Source organism: Rhamphochromis sp. 'chilingali', assembly GCF_963969265.1.
Source record: "Rhamphochromis sp. 'chilingali' genome assembly, chromosome: 12".
Classification (NCBI taxonomy): Eukaryota; Metazoa; Chordata; class Actinopteri; order Cichliformes; family Cichlidae; genus Rhamphochromis; species Rhamphochromis sp. 'chilingali'.
Window position 1 is genome coordinate 32,796,931 of NC_137939.1, and position 13,137 is coordinate 32,810,067.

General features: G+C 43.7%; 2 protein-coding genes across 5 annotated transcripts in view; one reads left to right on the plus strand and one right to left on the minus strand.

The window, feature by feature from the left end:
- Positions 1-5,972, plus strand: part of spryd3 (SPRY domain containing 3) — a 79,976-nt gene extending 74,004 nt beyond the window's left edge. For both annotated transcript variants that reach the window (XM_080898508.1, XM_080898509.1), the window contains one exon: positions 2,671-5,972. In XM_080898508.1, the coding sequence (XP_080754634.1) occupies positions 2,671-2,805 (135 nt within the window). In that variant the 3' untranslated portion in view covers positions 2,806-5,972. The remainder of the gene's footprint in view (positions 1-2,670) is intronic.
- A 1,471-nt stretch (positions 5,973-7,443) lies between these two features.
- lima1a (LIM domain and actin binding 1a) overlaps positions 7,444-13,137 on the minus strand; it is a 28,395-nt gene continuing 22,701 nt past the window's right edge. For 2 of the 3 annotated variants that reach the window (XM_080898504.1, XM_080898503.1), the window contains exons 6-11: positions 11,877-11,971; positions 10,850-10,915; positions 10,661-10,712; positions 10,393-10,457; positions 10,073-10,206; positions 7,444-9,709 (exon numbers count right to left, since the gene is read on the minus strand). In XM_080898504.1, coding sequence (XP_080754630.1) covers positions 8,650-9,709; positions 10,073-10,206; positions 10,393-10,457; positions 10,661-10,712; positions 10,850-10,915; positions 11,877-11,971 — 1,472 coding nt within the window. In that variant the 3' untranslated portion in view covers positions 7,444-8,649. The remainder of the gene's footprint in view (positions 9,710-10,072; positions 10,207-10,392; positions 10,458-10,660; positions 10,713-10,849; positions 10,916-11,876; positions 11,972-13,137) is intronic. The other variant, XM_080898505.1, reaches the window with a different exon arrangement.

The following is a 13,137-nucleotide window of genomic DNA, read 5'->3' on the forward strand; positions in this document are numbered from 1 at the left end:
TGCCCTTCACTCTCCTGTTCGTGACTCAATGTCCCATTTTATGTGGGATTGATACAGAAAAAATGTCCCACATTTTGATTGGTTCTATTTTTAAAAGTTTGAACACATTTTACTAGAAATGGGTGGCGCAAAGACGACTAAGAGACAGAAAAGACCCAGAAATACACTCATCTGCCACTTTGTTGCGTAAATCTCGTCAGGTTGTCCTTTCAAAGCTGCCCCAATTCTTCATGCATTCCTGGGAGATGTTGGTCCATACAGACATGATAACGTCACGCAGATGCTGCAGTTTTGTTTGGTTGCACATCCATGATGCGAATCTCCCATTCTACCACATCTCAAATGTGCTGTATTGGATTGAGAACTGGTGACTGCGGAGGCCATCTGAGTACAGTGAACTCATTGTCCCGAGCTTTGTAATACATCATCCTGCAGGAAGTAGACGCAGACGATGGGTACGCTGTGGTCATGATGGAATGCAACAACGTTCAGGTCGGCTGTGGTGTCTCCACCATTACAGCATCAGCCTGAACCGCTGATAAGAGGCAGGATTGATTTCATGTTGCTTTTGCCAAATTCTGACCCATCCATCCAAATGCAGAAATCAAGGCTCATCAGACCAGGTGATGTTTCTGTTGTCTACTTTTTGTGAGCCTGTGTGAACTGTTGCCTTAGATTCCTGTTCTCAGTTGACAGGAGTACACCCTGCGTGGTCTTTTGCTGCTGTAGCAAAACAGCTTAAGGATCAGTATGTTGCACGATTAGAAATGGTACTAACAAGTGGTTATTTAAAGTTGCTGTTGCTATCTTATGAGCTCAAAGGAGTTTGTTAATTCCCCTCTCACATCTGGCAACAACAAGGCTTTTTCATCAAGATAAATGATGCTCACTTCAAGGAGGAGCATCACTATGGCATAAGTCTGTTAAATAGTTAAAGCATCTAATATGTCAGTTTTTGTTTCTGGGTACAAACGTTTACGTTTTCCCTGTATCCAAAGAATTTTTATTTTTTTGTTAGACTCGTTGTCTTTTTTAATAAGGATTACCAAAGGTTTATTAAACCTAGCAACAATCATGATGTGTAAACATCTGGTCAGCGGTGTAAGGCGGTGCATGGAGGAGATGTATGTGCAAAACCAAATCAAGAAAACAGTGGTGCTGCGGCAGTAGACGGCACAGACACCGTCACAGGAGCGGAGACGGGGTGTGATTTGAGCCCCGAGCACTTGCCAGGTGTTCCTCATTTCCTGTAGTCTCCACCATCACACAAGAAACTCCTGCAAAAAGCCCTGGAACCGTAACAGCACGTCTCACGTTGTCCCACCAAAACGTCCTCTTTGTCCCTCGTTTGTGTTGTATGAATCTGGCTGCTCAACCTCTAACCTGCGACTCCATCTCAGTACACCATCTCGATGATGGTCGTGTTCTGTTTTGGTTCCTCTCCCCTCTGAGTGCATCTAAGGAATTAAGACATCCTTCAGGATGAGATTATAGAGAAATGATGGCACATTGATGCTTTCCTTGCTGCATTAGCGCCACCTGTTGATCAGTCGAGCAGTGTGAACCAAGAGAGAACCGTTAGAAAACATTCCTGAGGAGAAAAATATCTCTCCTCAGCGTTCAAAAAACTCCTCGAGGTACCTTTAACCTATTTATTTTCTGGCAGCTCTTCACGGAGCGCACTTCGCAGCGGGATCTCGGTCATTATTTTATATTACTTACAACAGCAGAAACCGCAGCGACTTGCCTCACAATGATTACTTTCATATTCGTGTGTAACACGGCTCCTGTGGGAGCCATCGCCGCGGCCTGCATATTGCAACCCACACGCGTGCGCCGTCTCACCACGCCTCACTGTAATGTGCACCCAGCAGCTCTCTGTACACTCTAACCATCTAACCACTTCATGTTCCAACTGTTGTTTTTTTTATTGTTTTAATTACTGCAGTTCTTTACTCTGTCTTGACTCGTAGCTGCTCGGCTCGCTCGCCTGCACCGTTGTGCAAGCGGAGGCCGAGAGGTCACCGAGCGGGTGTGAGCACGGAAAACGCAAGTGGGTGAGAATAGAACGGCGTAATCCATGGATCTGTCAGTGTTTACTCAGCAGGACACGTTTAAGTCTCAGTGCACCGCTCCTTAACGTTACACTGCACCGCCACGCCGCTGTTGTTCAGGCTAACGAAGTATGTTTCCCTCAGCCTTCATCTCTAATTAAATAGGCTAAGCCGTTCTTTTTCGAGTGGGTGGTACAGTAAATGTTTGATATGTGACTCAGTCTGATTTTTAGAAGACGCAAACTCGCCAGTACTTTGCTTGTTGGTTTAGTGTATCGGTATTTGCTCTCAGACTTGAAAAGAAGCCCTCGGTATTAGGATTGAAAAGCTTGTTGATGTTCTTTTGAGAGCAGCTGGATAATGTTTGATCACTTGCTGATTTAGTACAGACATGTACTGTAAACACTGACACCCCCCCCCCAATCGAGAATCCAGACATTACCCTGTCACCCATTTCCTAACTGGACATAATTCCTGTTTACAACTGGCACGCTGCGTGCTCTCAAATTTTAGTATCGGCGATTATGTGAAGACTTTCGTTTCACGACCAATTATTCGAGCATCATCAGCAAAAGGCTCACGTGTGTGTGTGTTTTAACTGTTTGATGCCCTGCAGGTGTTTTTCACGAGGAATGGGAAGCTCATGGGCCGGAGGGAGATGGTCGTCCCTCCTGGGGGCCTGTACCCCACCGTGGGGATGCTGAGCAGCGGCGAGAAGGTGAAGGTGGACCTGCATCCCCTCAGCGGATGAGCCTGGGACTCGTGACGCCTTGCAAACAGCCGACTGCGCTGTAGAGCTCACAAACGGTAGCCTAGCATGCTACTAACACTCAGAACGCACTCACTTCAGCTGCACTCATGCACATCGCTGTCGTCTTCCTTCCCCGACTTTTATTTATAAGACTTGTACATTTCACAGCCGTCACGGCAGACGGCCAGCCTCGTGGCTGTAAAGAAGCAGTGACAGGTCCTACGTGGGCTGTGTAGGTTACAGAGTACTTGCTGCAGGAATACACGGCTGCACCTCAAAGCGAGAAACTCCAGAGAGACATTTAACTGTTAATTCTATGCAATCTGCACTGCTGTCGTCCTCTCCTCTAACCTCCTCCTGCATGCAGTGTGTGTCTGTAATACTGAGCTGTTAAATCCCTCTCATGAGGTCTGGCACACTTAGTTTATTTCATTTGTCACAACCCCAAGCAAAGCAGAGCAAGGCCAACAGTTGTGCCGAGTCAGAGCTCGTTCGCAGTTTATGTGTCAGGGAATAGACACCCCCCCTCCTCTTCACCTCCTCTCTCCTTGCCACTCTCCTTTTCTTTGTGTCTCTCACTCTCTTTCCCAACCTCTCCTCATCCTCTCTCTGGGTGAGGGTGCCCTCCTCTGAGCGATCGGAGACCTGCTGTTGCCCCACCTCGCTCGCTGCTCTCCCAGAGCTGGCTGCAAGTCAGCAGTGGATCTGTCTCAGACGTGCATTAACATTCATTTTTTTGCTTTTTGTTTCTTTGAATCTGGATTATTGCAAGTACGGTAAACACAACCAAACATAAGACGCTGCCACTGAGCAGCACAGACGTTTCCTCAGAGCGGACGAAGAGCTTTTTGAGTGTTTTGTAGTGAGATTACAAATGAAAATATATATAAAAAAACATGTCAGGTATATTTTCTATGAGGAATCTGTGAAATATACTTTTCAGTTTATCTTCTATGTCAGAAGTTCAGGGAATGCGATTTGTTGCACTTATGTGAAAGGGAAGCTGTTAAGGGAACACATGCACACAGCGGGTGGACAAAATAACAGAAATAAACAGTGAAATGCTGCCTGATGCGACACAACACACTACAGCCATAACAATAACCGCAAACCTAACAATAACCACAAATAAAACACCTCTGAAAGGAAAAGCCAACTCTGCAAACCTCACACACAAGCATCAGGCGCAGGGCTGTTGGATTCGATTGCATCACACTGTACTGTAATGTAATATTTTTGTACTCCTTCTGCATGTTTGCCCACTACATGAAGAATTATTCAGCATCTTCATTTTCTTTCCCTCAAAGTTTTGAGTGATATCTTTCGAAACAATCTGCTAGTTTCTCTCCCTTTGTGATGTAATATTAACTATATTGATGTTTATTTGCCGTTTGTGCGACATGTCAGAAGAAAAATGTTTTGTCTTTGTGTTTGTGGCCACCAGCACTTTAACATTGTGTTTGTGTGACTGTGCAGAGAGCAGAAGCAGCACCGGGAGTCTGTGTCACAAAGTTTGATTCGATCACTTTTTCTAATTTTGTGCATCCAAATTGTTTTTTTCCCCTTCCAGTCACCGTCTAGCAATGTAATTGACTTAAATTGCTATTAAATGTAATTTAATTTCTATCCTGCTAGTAAAAAAAACCCGAAGCAGCAGCTTGCATCAGTTGCTCAGAATCAGAATCAGAATCAGAATACTTTATTGATCCCTGGGGGAAATTATTTACTCAGAGGGAGAAAAGGTCGCACTTCAGCAATATTTTTCAAGTGATAGAAGGCAGATGTGGTGGCAGACCCGACAGAGCACTAAAGTTAAAATCTGAGTGAAAGATCACTCCTGGCATTTCTTTCTTGACGGCTTGGTGCAAATCCAGGAGAATTCACTTTTGCAATCAGTTTTTGCCTCGAAGCTTTAAAAGTGTTTGTTTATCCACACACTGAATCTCTCAGACATCATAAGAAAAGAAGGGTGATGTCAACGGTTTGTCTCAGTTTATCTACTTGATAACGAAATCCTACAGTAGGAATTGAAAGAAATCAGTCAGCACAACCCTTTGAGGTTAAATTGTAAGAAAGAAATGTGTAAAATTACAGAAAAGAATGTCCTGTAATTAAAAAACAAAACAAAAGAAGTTTTATGTAATTTAATTGTTTATCTATCAGTTAATTACTTTGATGTAGTATGAATGGCTGTGAGGGAGGTCTTTATCAGTCGTAAAAGTCTGAAAACAAAAAAGAAAAAAAGGATATATAGTCCAAAACTTTTATCCTCCACTTCTTCCAAAGAAGTACAGACGGCCAGATTGGAGTTTTTGCCAGGCCGAATCTGGCCCCCGGACCTTATGTTTGACTGGATTAGTAAGCGCTGGCTATCCAAAGAGAACGAGACCCAGGTTAAGTTGCACTTTGGGACACAGACTCCGGAGCTGAAGCAATCTGTCGAGTTTGTCGGAGCTGGTTTCCACACATTTCTAATTTATGGTTAAAGGGAGAAAAGTCATCATTGTTATTCTGTATCAGCCAAATCAAACTGAATTCCTCTGCATCTTCCTATTACAACATCTGCATCCCTGTAAAATAGACATTCCTCTGCGCCTTCATAAAAGGTGCAAGCAGCAGGTTTCTTTAGCATGTACACAAAATCATCCACAGGTCACTGCAGACGGTGATGCTAGAAATCTAATGTGATGTAAAACTAATACACAGGGTTACCTATTAAATCACATCTGCTGGAGAGTGCGTGTTTGTATTTAGTCGTCACGTGTTTGTTTGTTTTAGAGCCAATGATATAAAAATGTAATCAGATATTTGTTTTTTCCTTCACATGCAGGGCTGGATAGAGACTTATAACTAAAAACTGTAAAGCTAGACAGCGCAAAGATACAAATGAGACACCGATGTGGGCGATGTTAGCCACATCTCTGTCCAGGGTTTTGAAGTCGCTTATACTGACGTTTACTCAGTTCATCAGTTTACAAAAAAAGTTATGCGGTTCAACCAAATTAGAGCTAAATGCAGTGAGAGTTTTTGTAGCGTCTCCAAACGTGTTCACCAAGAATTTATGTACCAGTTTAAAAAATAAAAAATTCTTTGCCTTGTTGAATTGCACTATAATGGCCTCGTTCAAACATGTTTAAACGTCAATAAAAGTTTCAGTAATGTAACAAAGTGATTGTTTTGATTTCTCCGTGGTGGTGGTCCATAAGTGGATTTGGTGTCACTCTCAGGTAAGTCAGTGTTTAATGAACAAGGGTAAAAATGTAAAATGTTAGTGTTACAATGAAGGGAAATGTCCTGTCCTGCAAGTAATTTTACTTTATTTTTAAGTAGTTTTATATCATGCTTCCTGCAAATGTTTTGTATTGCAAAGCTTTAATTACTTATTTGAAATATAAATCTAAAACATTATGTTGTAGTATTTTAGCTGCAGCTCCATTATTACAGTGATATACACGTTATATACATGAATCAGTAATTATTACTCCAGTAATATAATGTTTAGTCCTGTTAAAGAATCTCTCACGTGAATCTTGTGGAGGACGTTTTCTTTTTATCGTTCGTTTGCAGACCTGCTGCTGTGCTCGGGATCTCTGTCGGCCCCGTTTTGGCCCAGCTTTAGCTGTTGGACTGATCTCCTCACATTCGACTCTAGAATGTTTTGGTACACAGAGGAGTTCATGGTCGACTCGATGACTGCGAGGTGCCCAGGTCCCGTGGCTGCAAACCAAGCCCAAACCGCCACGCTGACAGCTGGTATGAGTTTGTGCTGATATGCCATGTTTGGTTTTTGCCAAATGGGCACTGAGCATTATGGCCAAACATCTCCACTTTGGTCTCTAAAGAGGCATTGTTCCAGAAGTCTCCACTAAGCCGTGCTGCCGTGTTCTTTTTTTCCTCCTGGCAGCCACACTTGTAGCTTTTGCTTTTTCAGTTTTCTGCTCCTGGGAAGATTGACAGCAGTCTTGAATGTTTTTCACTTGTTTCTCAGCATAAGATGATGCACTTCAGATTGTTTGGTCAAGTGACTGATTAGTATCTGACTGCTACTTACACTCTTAATGGGAGCAGTAAGATGTACTTTCCTCATAACTGCATATGATCCTGTATAATGAGAACCTTTGTGCAATAAGGCTGCTGCTTTAGTTTAGATTAAAACTTTCATTTAAGAGTCTAAATTCCTTGTTTGACCACTTGTCAAAAGTTCTTGTAGCGTGCTGCTTTTTCACGTAACCTCAGGGATGCACCTGGAGCAGCTGCACTGCGTTATGGCTCTAAAGCAGATCGCTTGTAGTCCCACCAGACCCACCGCAGTGAGTTTCAGACACTTCCCAGAAGTGGCAATTCACACTGCACCACTTTAAACGGTGCCAGGTCTTGTTTATTTTCCCCCCCAACTGACGCCAGGTCAAGCTGCAAAGAACAGATGAGGAGGGTCCAAGGAGAGTCTGGTCAGATGAGAACTTAATGTGTGTGAGGTGCACATAAACATGAAAATAATACCACAGTTTTTAAACAGTGGTCCCTTTTTATTTGTGTATGTATATATTTCTTTTATTGTGTTTCAGTGATAGTTTTCCTGGACAATGAACTCCTAATTCAGGCTAGTGAAGTCATTCTTGCATGATTAGGATCTTAGCTTTTGGTCTGGGGTACAGATGCAGAAGACTGTAGGAGGGGAGTTTCTCTAGCCATTCCCATCTGCCTCTGACACTGCTTTGTCTTTCCCGCTTATAGATGCCATTACAAGGCTAACTAGGATTTCTGTGATATGTCTGAATAATATGAAACCAAATAAAACATCAGCCAAACTTTAATGCGAAATTACAAAAGTACATCACAGTTTTTGAAAACAATCTTAAGCAGTATGTCAAAAGATACTCAGAGTTTATTTATACAGTAGCGGGTCAGGCTGTTTGGTCCCCTGGCTTAAAATGTTACAATAATTTTGTCCAGTTTCAACTTGTCAGAAGTGGAAACAAATGATCATTAGTCTCTTACAGTTCAATGCGTTCATGGTTACATATGTGACAAATTAAAGGGAAAAAACAAAAACCTAACCCACGCAGTGAGAGGTGGCTGTGTGCTAGTCTGGGTCCACCTGTAACATTTCCATCCTGGTGGAAGTCTTCTTCTGGGTGACAGTGCCTCCACCTGGACACGAGGGCTCACAGTGGTTTGAGGGTGAAAATAAAGTTACTCATAGGCTGCGGCTTTCACAATCAACACATCTCAAGCCAAATGAACGCCTATGGGAGATTCTGAACAAGCGTTTTAGACCGTGCTCTCAACTCGCTCACCATTAAGCTACCTGAGTCAATGCCAAGGTGCATTAAAGCTGTAGGTTTTTCCTTTAACTGTCATCCATCTGTGGGATCAAGAACTCAAAAGTCACAGCTGGATTCTTCTGAGAAAAGAAACCAAACTTATTATTTTCTACTTTGTCTTAATTCAGAAACTTTTCAGTCACAGCTGAGCTGCAGTCTAATAAGACCGTGCAGTTGGTTTCTCATGACAGCAGTTTGATAATGAAGCATCCGATGAAAATACAAAATTACAAAAGTCGTGTACACAAAAAAAAAAAAAAAAAAAAAAACATCTATTCTGTGACTCATAACATTTGGGTTAAAAATATTTATTTAAAGGGGAATCATTTTAAATATCTTTTTAAAAAAAATTTGATTATTCTAAATGTCGTGAAAGAGGCACGAATAAAATTCACTCTGGACACGGCTGCAACTTTATATCACGAAGAGAAGAAGAAACTGTCTGAAAAAGGAGGAATGGCAGAAGATCAGTTAAGCGTCCGTGGATGTCGTCGTTTTGGCCGAGAGCAGAAAATTCGCTTTATACGTCCCCTTCTTCCTCCTCTTCTTCCTCCTCGTAGTGTCGGTTACGTTTAATCAGCTCCTCCACCGTCAGCTCCTCATGCTCTTCCTCGCTGTCCCAGAAGCCCACGTCCTGAGACGACCGGCTGGCCTCCACCTCTGCCTCCGGAGAGGAGACTGCAGTCGGCTCAGTTGGAGTCTCCTGAAGTTTAGCATCTGGCATGTCTTCCTCCAGCACGCCTCCGTCTTCCTCCTCCATCTGCTCCTCCTCTTCACCTTGTCCTCCTGCAGCGTCATCGAGATCCTCCTCTGTGGGGAGATGATGGTCTGTAGCGTCTTCGCTCTTCATCTCCTCTTCCTGTTCTTCCTCTCCGGAGCTGGTGTGCACATCTACACAGCTGTCCTCGGTGGGGGTTTGGCTGTCTGACGACTGGCCGCCGTGCTGGAGGTCCATGCTGGCGGGTTCAGGACTCGGCTGCCGCTCTACCGGTGCACTCTGCTTTTTGGGCTCAGGAGCAGGAGGGCTGTCAGGTTGAGCTGCCGCGGTGAAGGGCATGCTGCGCTCCTTCAGGGGGGTGTTTCGACGCAGAACAGGCGAGCCCCTGGCTTCCTCTGGTGGTGTGGATGGGGAGTCTTCCTCTGGAGGCCACTTGGCTCTGATTGGTTTACCCGTGGAGACTACCTCCGTGTTGGCGGCAGCTCCACCGCGGCTGGGCGTGTCCTCAGGCTCAGTTTTTGGTGGCCAGGAGATCTTCAGCCTGCGGGTCTCTGTGGGTTTGTCAGCCTTCTCTGAGGAACCTTGTCCCAGAGCCTCCATGGTGGCCGTCAGGACGTTGACTTTAGCCAAGGGTGAGTCCTCCACACTGGGGCTTTCCTGGTCTGAGGGTGTGGCCGGGCTCTGGGCTGTTGGCTTGGTTACAGATGTCGGCGAGGCCTCAGCGCTCTCGTTTTTGCCCTCCCAAAGTTCCTTGTGCGGCCGGTGGCCGAAGCCCTCGTCGTAGTTTCCTTTGGCCTTGAAGAGCTGGGAGAAGTGCGGCTTGCAGTAGACGCTGTTGTGCAGGGAGGCATAATTTGCCAAACTAGACCAAAACAAAGGACAGTTTAGAGAAAACAGACCTCTTCTAAAAAGAAGTCAAAGTCTTGATCAGGAATGGTTTGAAAGAGATTGTTAACGTGGGTTCATAACAGGTTAAAATGGTACTTTTGAGTAGTTTTGAGAAGGTTATTGGATATTTTTGATGGAATAAATAGAATCAAAATAAACAGCAGAACATATCTTTAAATTCTTTAGATTACTGGGAACACAGGACCTCGAGATAAAGTTTAATTTAGAGGGGGTTTTTTTTCTCCAAGTAACCCTGCAGAAAAGCTTTAAATGCAGTAAAATCCTTTGTAAATGTTTGCCTGGGTGTATTGTCTGACCCGATCTGCTGTGGCCTCACCTGAGTTTGGTGTTGCAGTGTGAACAGCGGAAGCAGGAGCTGTGGTAAACGTTCTGGTTGGCCACGAGCCTCTCCAGAGGATAGACAGTCTTCAGGCACGATGCACAGGTCTCCCTCACCGGCAGACGGAAGTTCTGCACACGCATAAACATGATTTCCCCCCATTTTTAGTCACATATGGGCACCAACAATGACTGCTGAGCCCATCAACCCTCCCCAAAGCTACTCTGTTAAAGTCTAAGAATAAAAATAAGGAGGTGGAGATTAGTGTAGGGTGCACAGGTGTGTGTGAGGTGTAAATGTTTGTTGTGAGGGCTCACCCTGGGAGTCTTTGACTGGGACGAGTCTTTCTGATTGGAGGACGCAGGAGTGCCGGGTCCTGAGCCTGAGAGAGCAAAATAAGAAAAAAAATTTAAAAAAAAAAAAGAAAGGCAGTAATGCAGAACCAACACTAGAGGGAGCCATCTGCATATTTGATAAAGCCCTTCCACTTACAGGATTACAAACTAAAGCCAAGGACGGACAGTTCATACCGAGACGTGAGAACCTCACTTCAACTTTTCATCACGAATTATCTGCAGAACTTACCGTTGGTCTCTGAGGTGAAAATTCTCCTGGTGTTCGGTTCAGACTCTGGACTCTGAAACGGGAGAAGAGATGTGAAAGAAACAAAACAAAAAAACATCACACACTGACACACGTTTAGATAAATGCGTGTCGAGATGAGCCGAAACTGATGCACTGGAACAAAAACACCTTCAGGCTATAAACTCTCACCATGTCCAGAGTGCACGGGGGGACGTTCTCCTTCTGCTTCCCACTGAAACCATCCAGCTGATCATCCTGAGCAAAACAAGAAGGACGAGTGGAAAGTTAACAACGGAATATAAGCCATCGGCATCACCTGCTTCATAGGAGATAAACCTACTGGGTATCACCTGTAGGGTTATTGTTAACAGAGCATCCACAATGCTGCACACTGTGTGGGACTGCAGTGTCTTAGGTATATGTGCCATTTGGCTCCAAGTAATTTTTAAGTATACAAAACAGATGTTTAAACCTATATCAGAGAGAGCAGTCACTGCCTGTTGACCAATAATGCAGCTGGTCAACAGCAACAACAACTCCAGGAAAAAGTAGGTCCACAAAAACACAATTACTACATGTGCATCTTAATCATGCAAATATCTTTGCTGGGATCACATGTAAGGAGTCATTTTGTTTCAACTTGCTTCCATTAGCTAGTTTGTCTCCAAAAATCATCCTAGAAAATACAAAATTCCCCAGTGCTCTGCCCCACGGGTGTCCATTCAGGCCTGGAATAATTCAGGAACATCGGTGTGGTGGTGATGGCACAGAGTTCACAACCCAGCTCGGCTCCACAGAGACCGATTTACACTGTTTGTTTGGAAATACTTGCAATCTTAACTGCGCTGTCTAAATAATAAATAGGCTCGTGTTACAAGCGTCATGCACCCAAAGGTCATGCATGATTCATTTCCTGTTTCACGTCGAGGAAAAGATAACAGCTGAAGCATGTTTTTCACAGCAGGGCTCGCTCAGGCCACTGAATGTCCATCCTCTGTAACTTAACCCAATTATTTTATAATGTGAAGGTATGCAGATCTTTTAAGGGCACATTTTTTAAATTCTCTGGTTGATTTGTGTTATTTCATATTCAGCTCCAAGACAATTAAATAGGATTATTTCAAATTCACTAACCATGAATACTCCACCAATCTCACTTTTATTAGAAATTTATAAACCAGAAATGAAAGTTTCCAGTAAGGCACAAAAAGCTCACATTGACTGAAGCGGGAGGGACTTCCTGTTTGGAGATGGCTGCTTGATAGAGGGCCATCCGATCACGGAGAGGCGTGGACTCGGCGAGGCTTCCATCTGCAAAAAAAAAAAAAAAACACACAACACTAGAAGTTATTGCCTAACAAACACTTCAGCTATTTTAACTCATCTTTGTGGGCACATCATGTCTGAACAGTGTTTTCTGTGCTTGCTGTAACCTGCAGACGCCACTTTTTTTGTTACAGTTCATTAATTGCTGTGAATGCAGGCTGATGACGGGAACACGGGGTCAGGAGCTGCGTGCAGCGTGGAGGGAAACTGTGGGTTTGTCTCTTCCTGTGCTCTCTTAGGCAGTGGGCTGATCACAGCGCTTACACAGCAGCCCGTGTCGTCACTTCTGAGCTTTTTCATTTCGGGGAAGGATGTAATCCATCCAGGAAGATAGCAGGAAGAGACTCTTTGTAAAGAAAAATCCCAAAGACTTTGTAAATCTGACACCGTTAACGAAGAGCTCCAGTTTACCTTTGACATAGCAGATGTCTTTCCGTTTGTTTTTCCATCGCTCATGTTTTTACTGTATGTGGTTAAAATGACTGCATACGCACACGAGGTGCCTTTTTTGGCTGTCATCACAAAAGTCAGACAGCTGCTGAGACCAAAACTGAGCTAAAAGAGGCCGAACTCTGCATTTATATCACATCAGGGGACTCAAATGTGACTCCAAACATTAAAACCGAAGTATTATTCACCAACTGACTGCTCTTACTGCAGACCTTCACTTCATCATTTTCCTGATACAAGCTGTTTAAAGTCAGCCTCTTTTTAAGCCAGACAGCATGATGCTCAAGAATAAAAATAATCTCTGTAAACAGAACTCAAAGGGATCTACTTGATTCTGTTTGGTCAAAACTGCTCTGCCTAGAAAGTACATTTGAGCAGGCTTGCATTATATGCAGGTAAAGAGATTAAAATAGAGGGAGGGCATTTGCCAAAATGCGCCAGATACCTAACAGCTATTGACAATAATAAAGCTTTAAGCTCAGCAAAACAATGTGCAAAACAAAAAGCCTGGGAGCAAATATCCAAGTATTGGCTGTTGCTTCATCAGGTCACTTAAGCATCTACTTTATTTGGTGCTTATGTTACTCAGCTACAAGTAAATATCAAAACTATCACGATCGTCTCAGAGTTGACCAATTTGTTAGCAGAGAGCCACACTTCTGGTTTATACCTGAATTCTGGGAAATTAATCATCTGTGCAT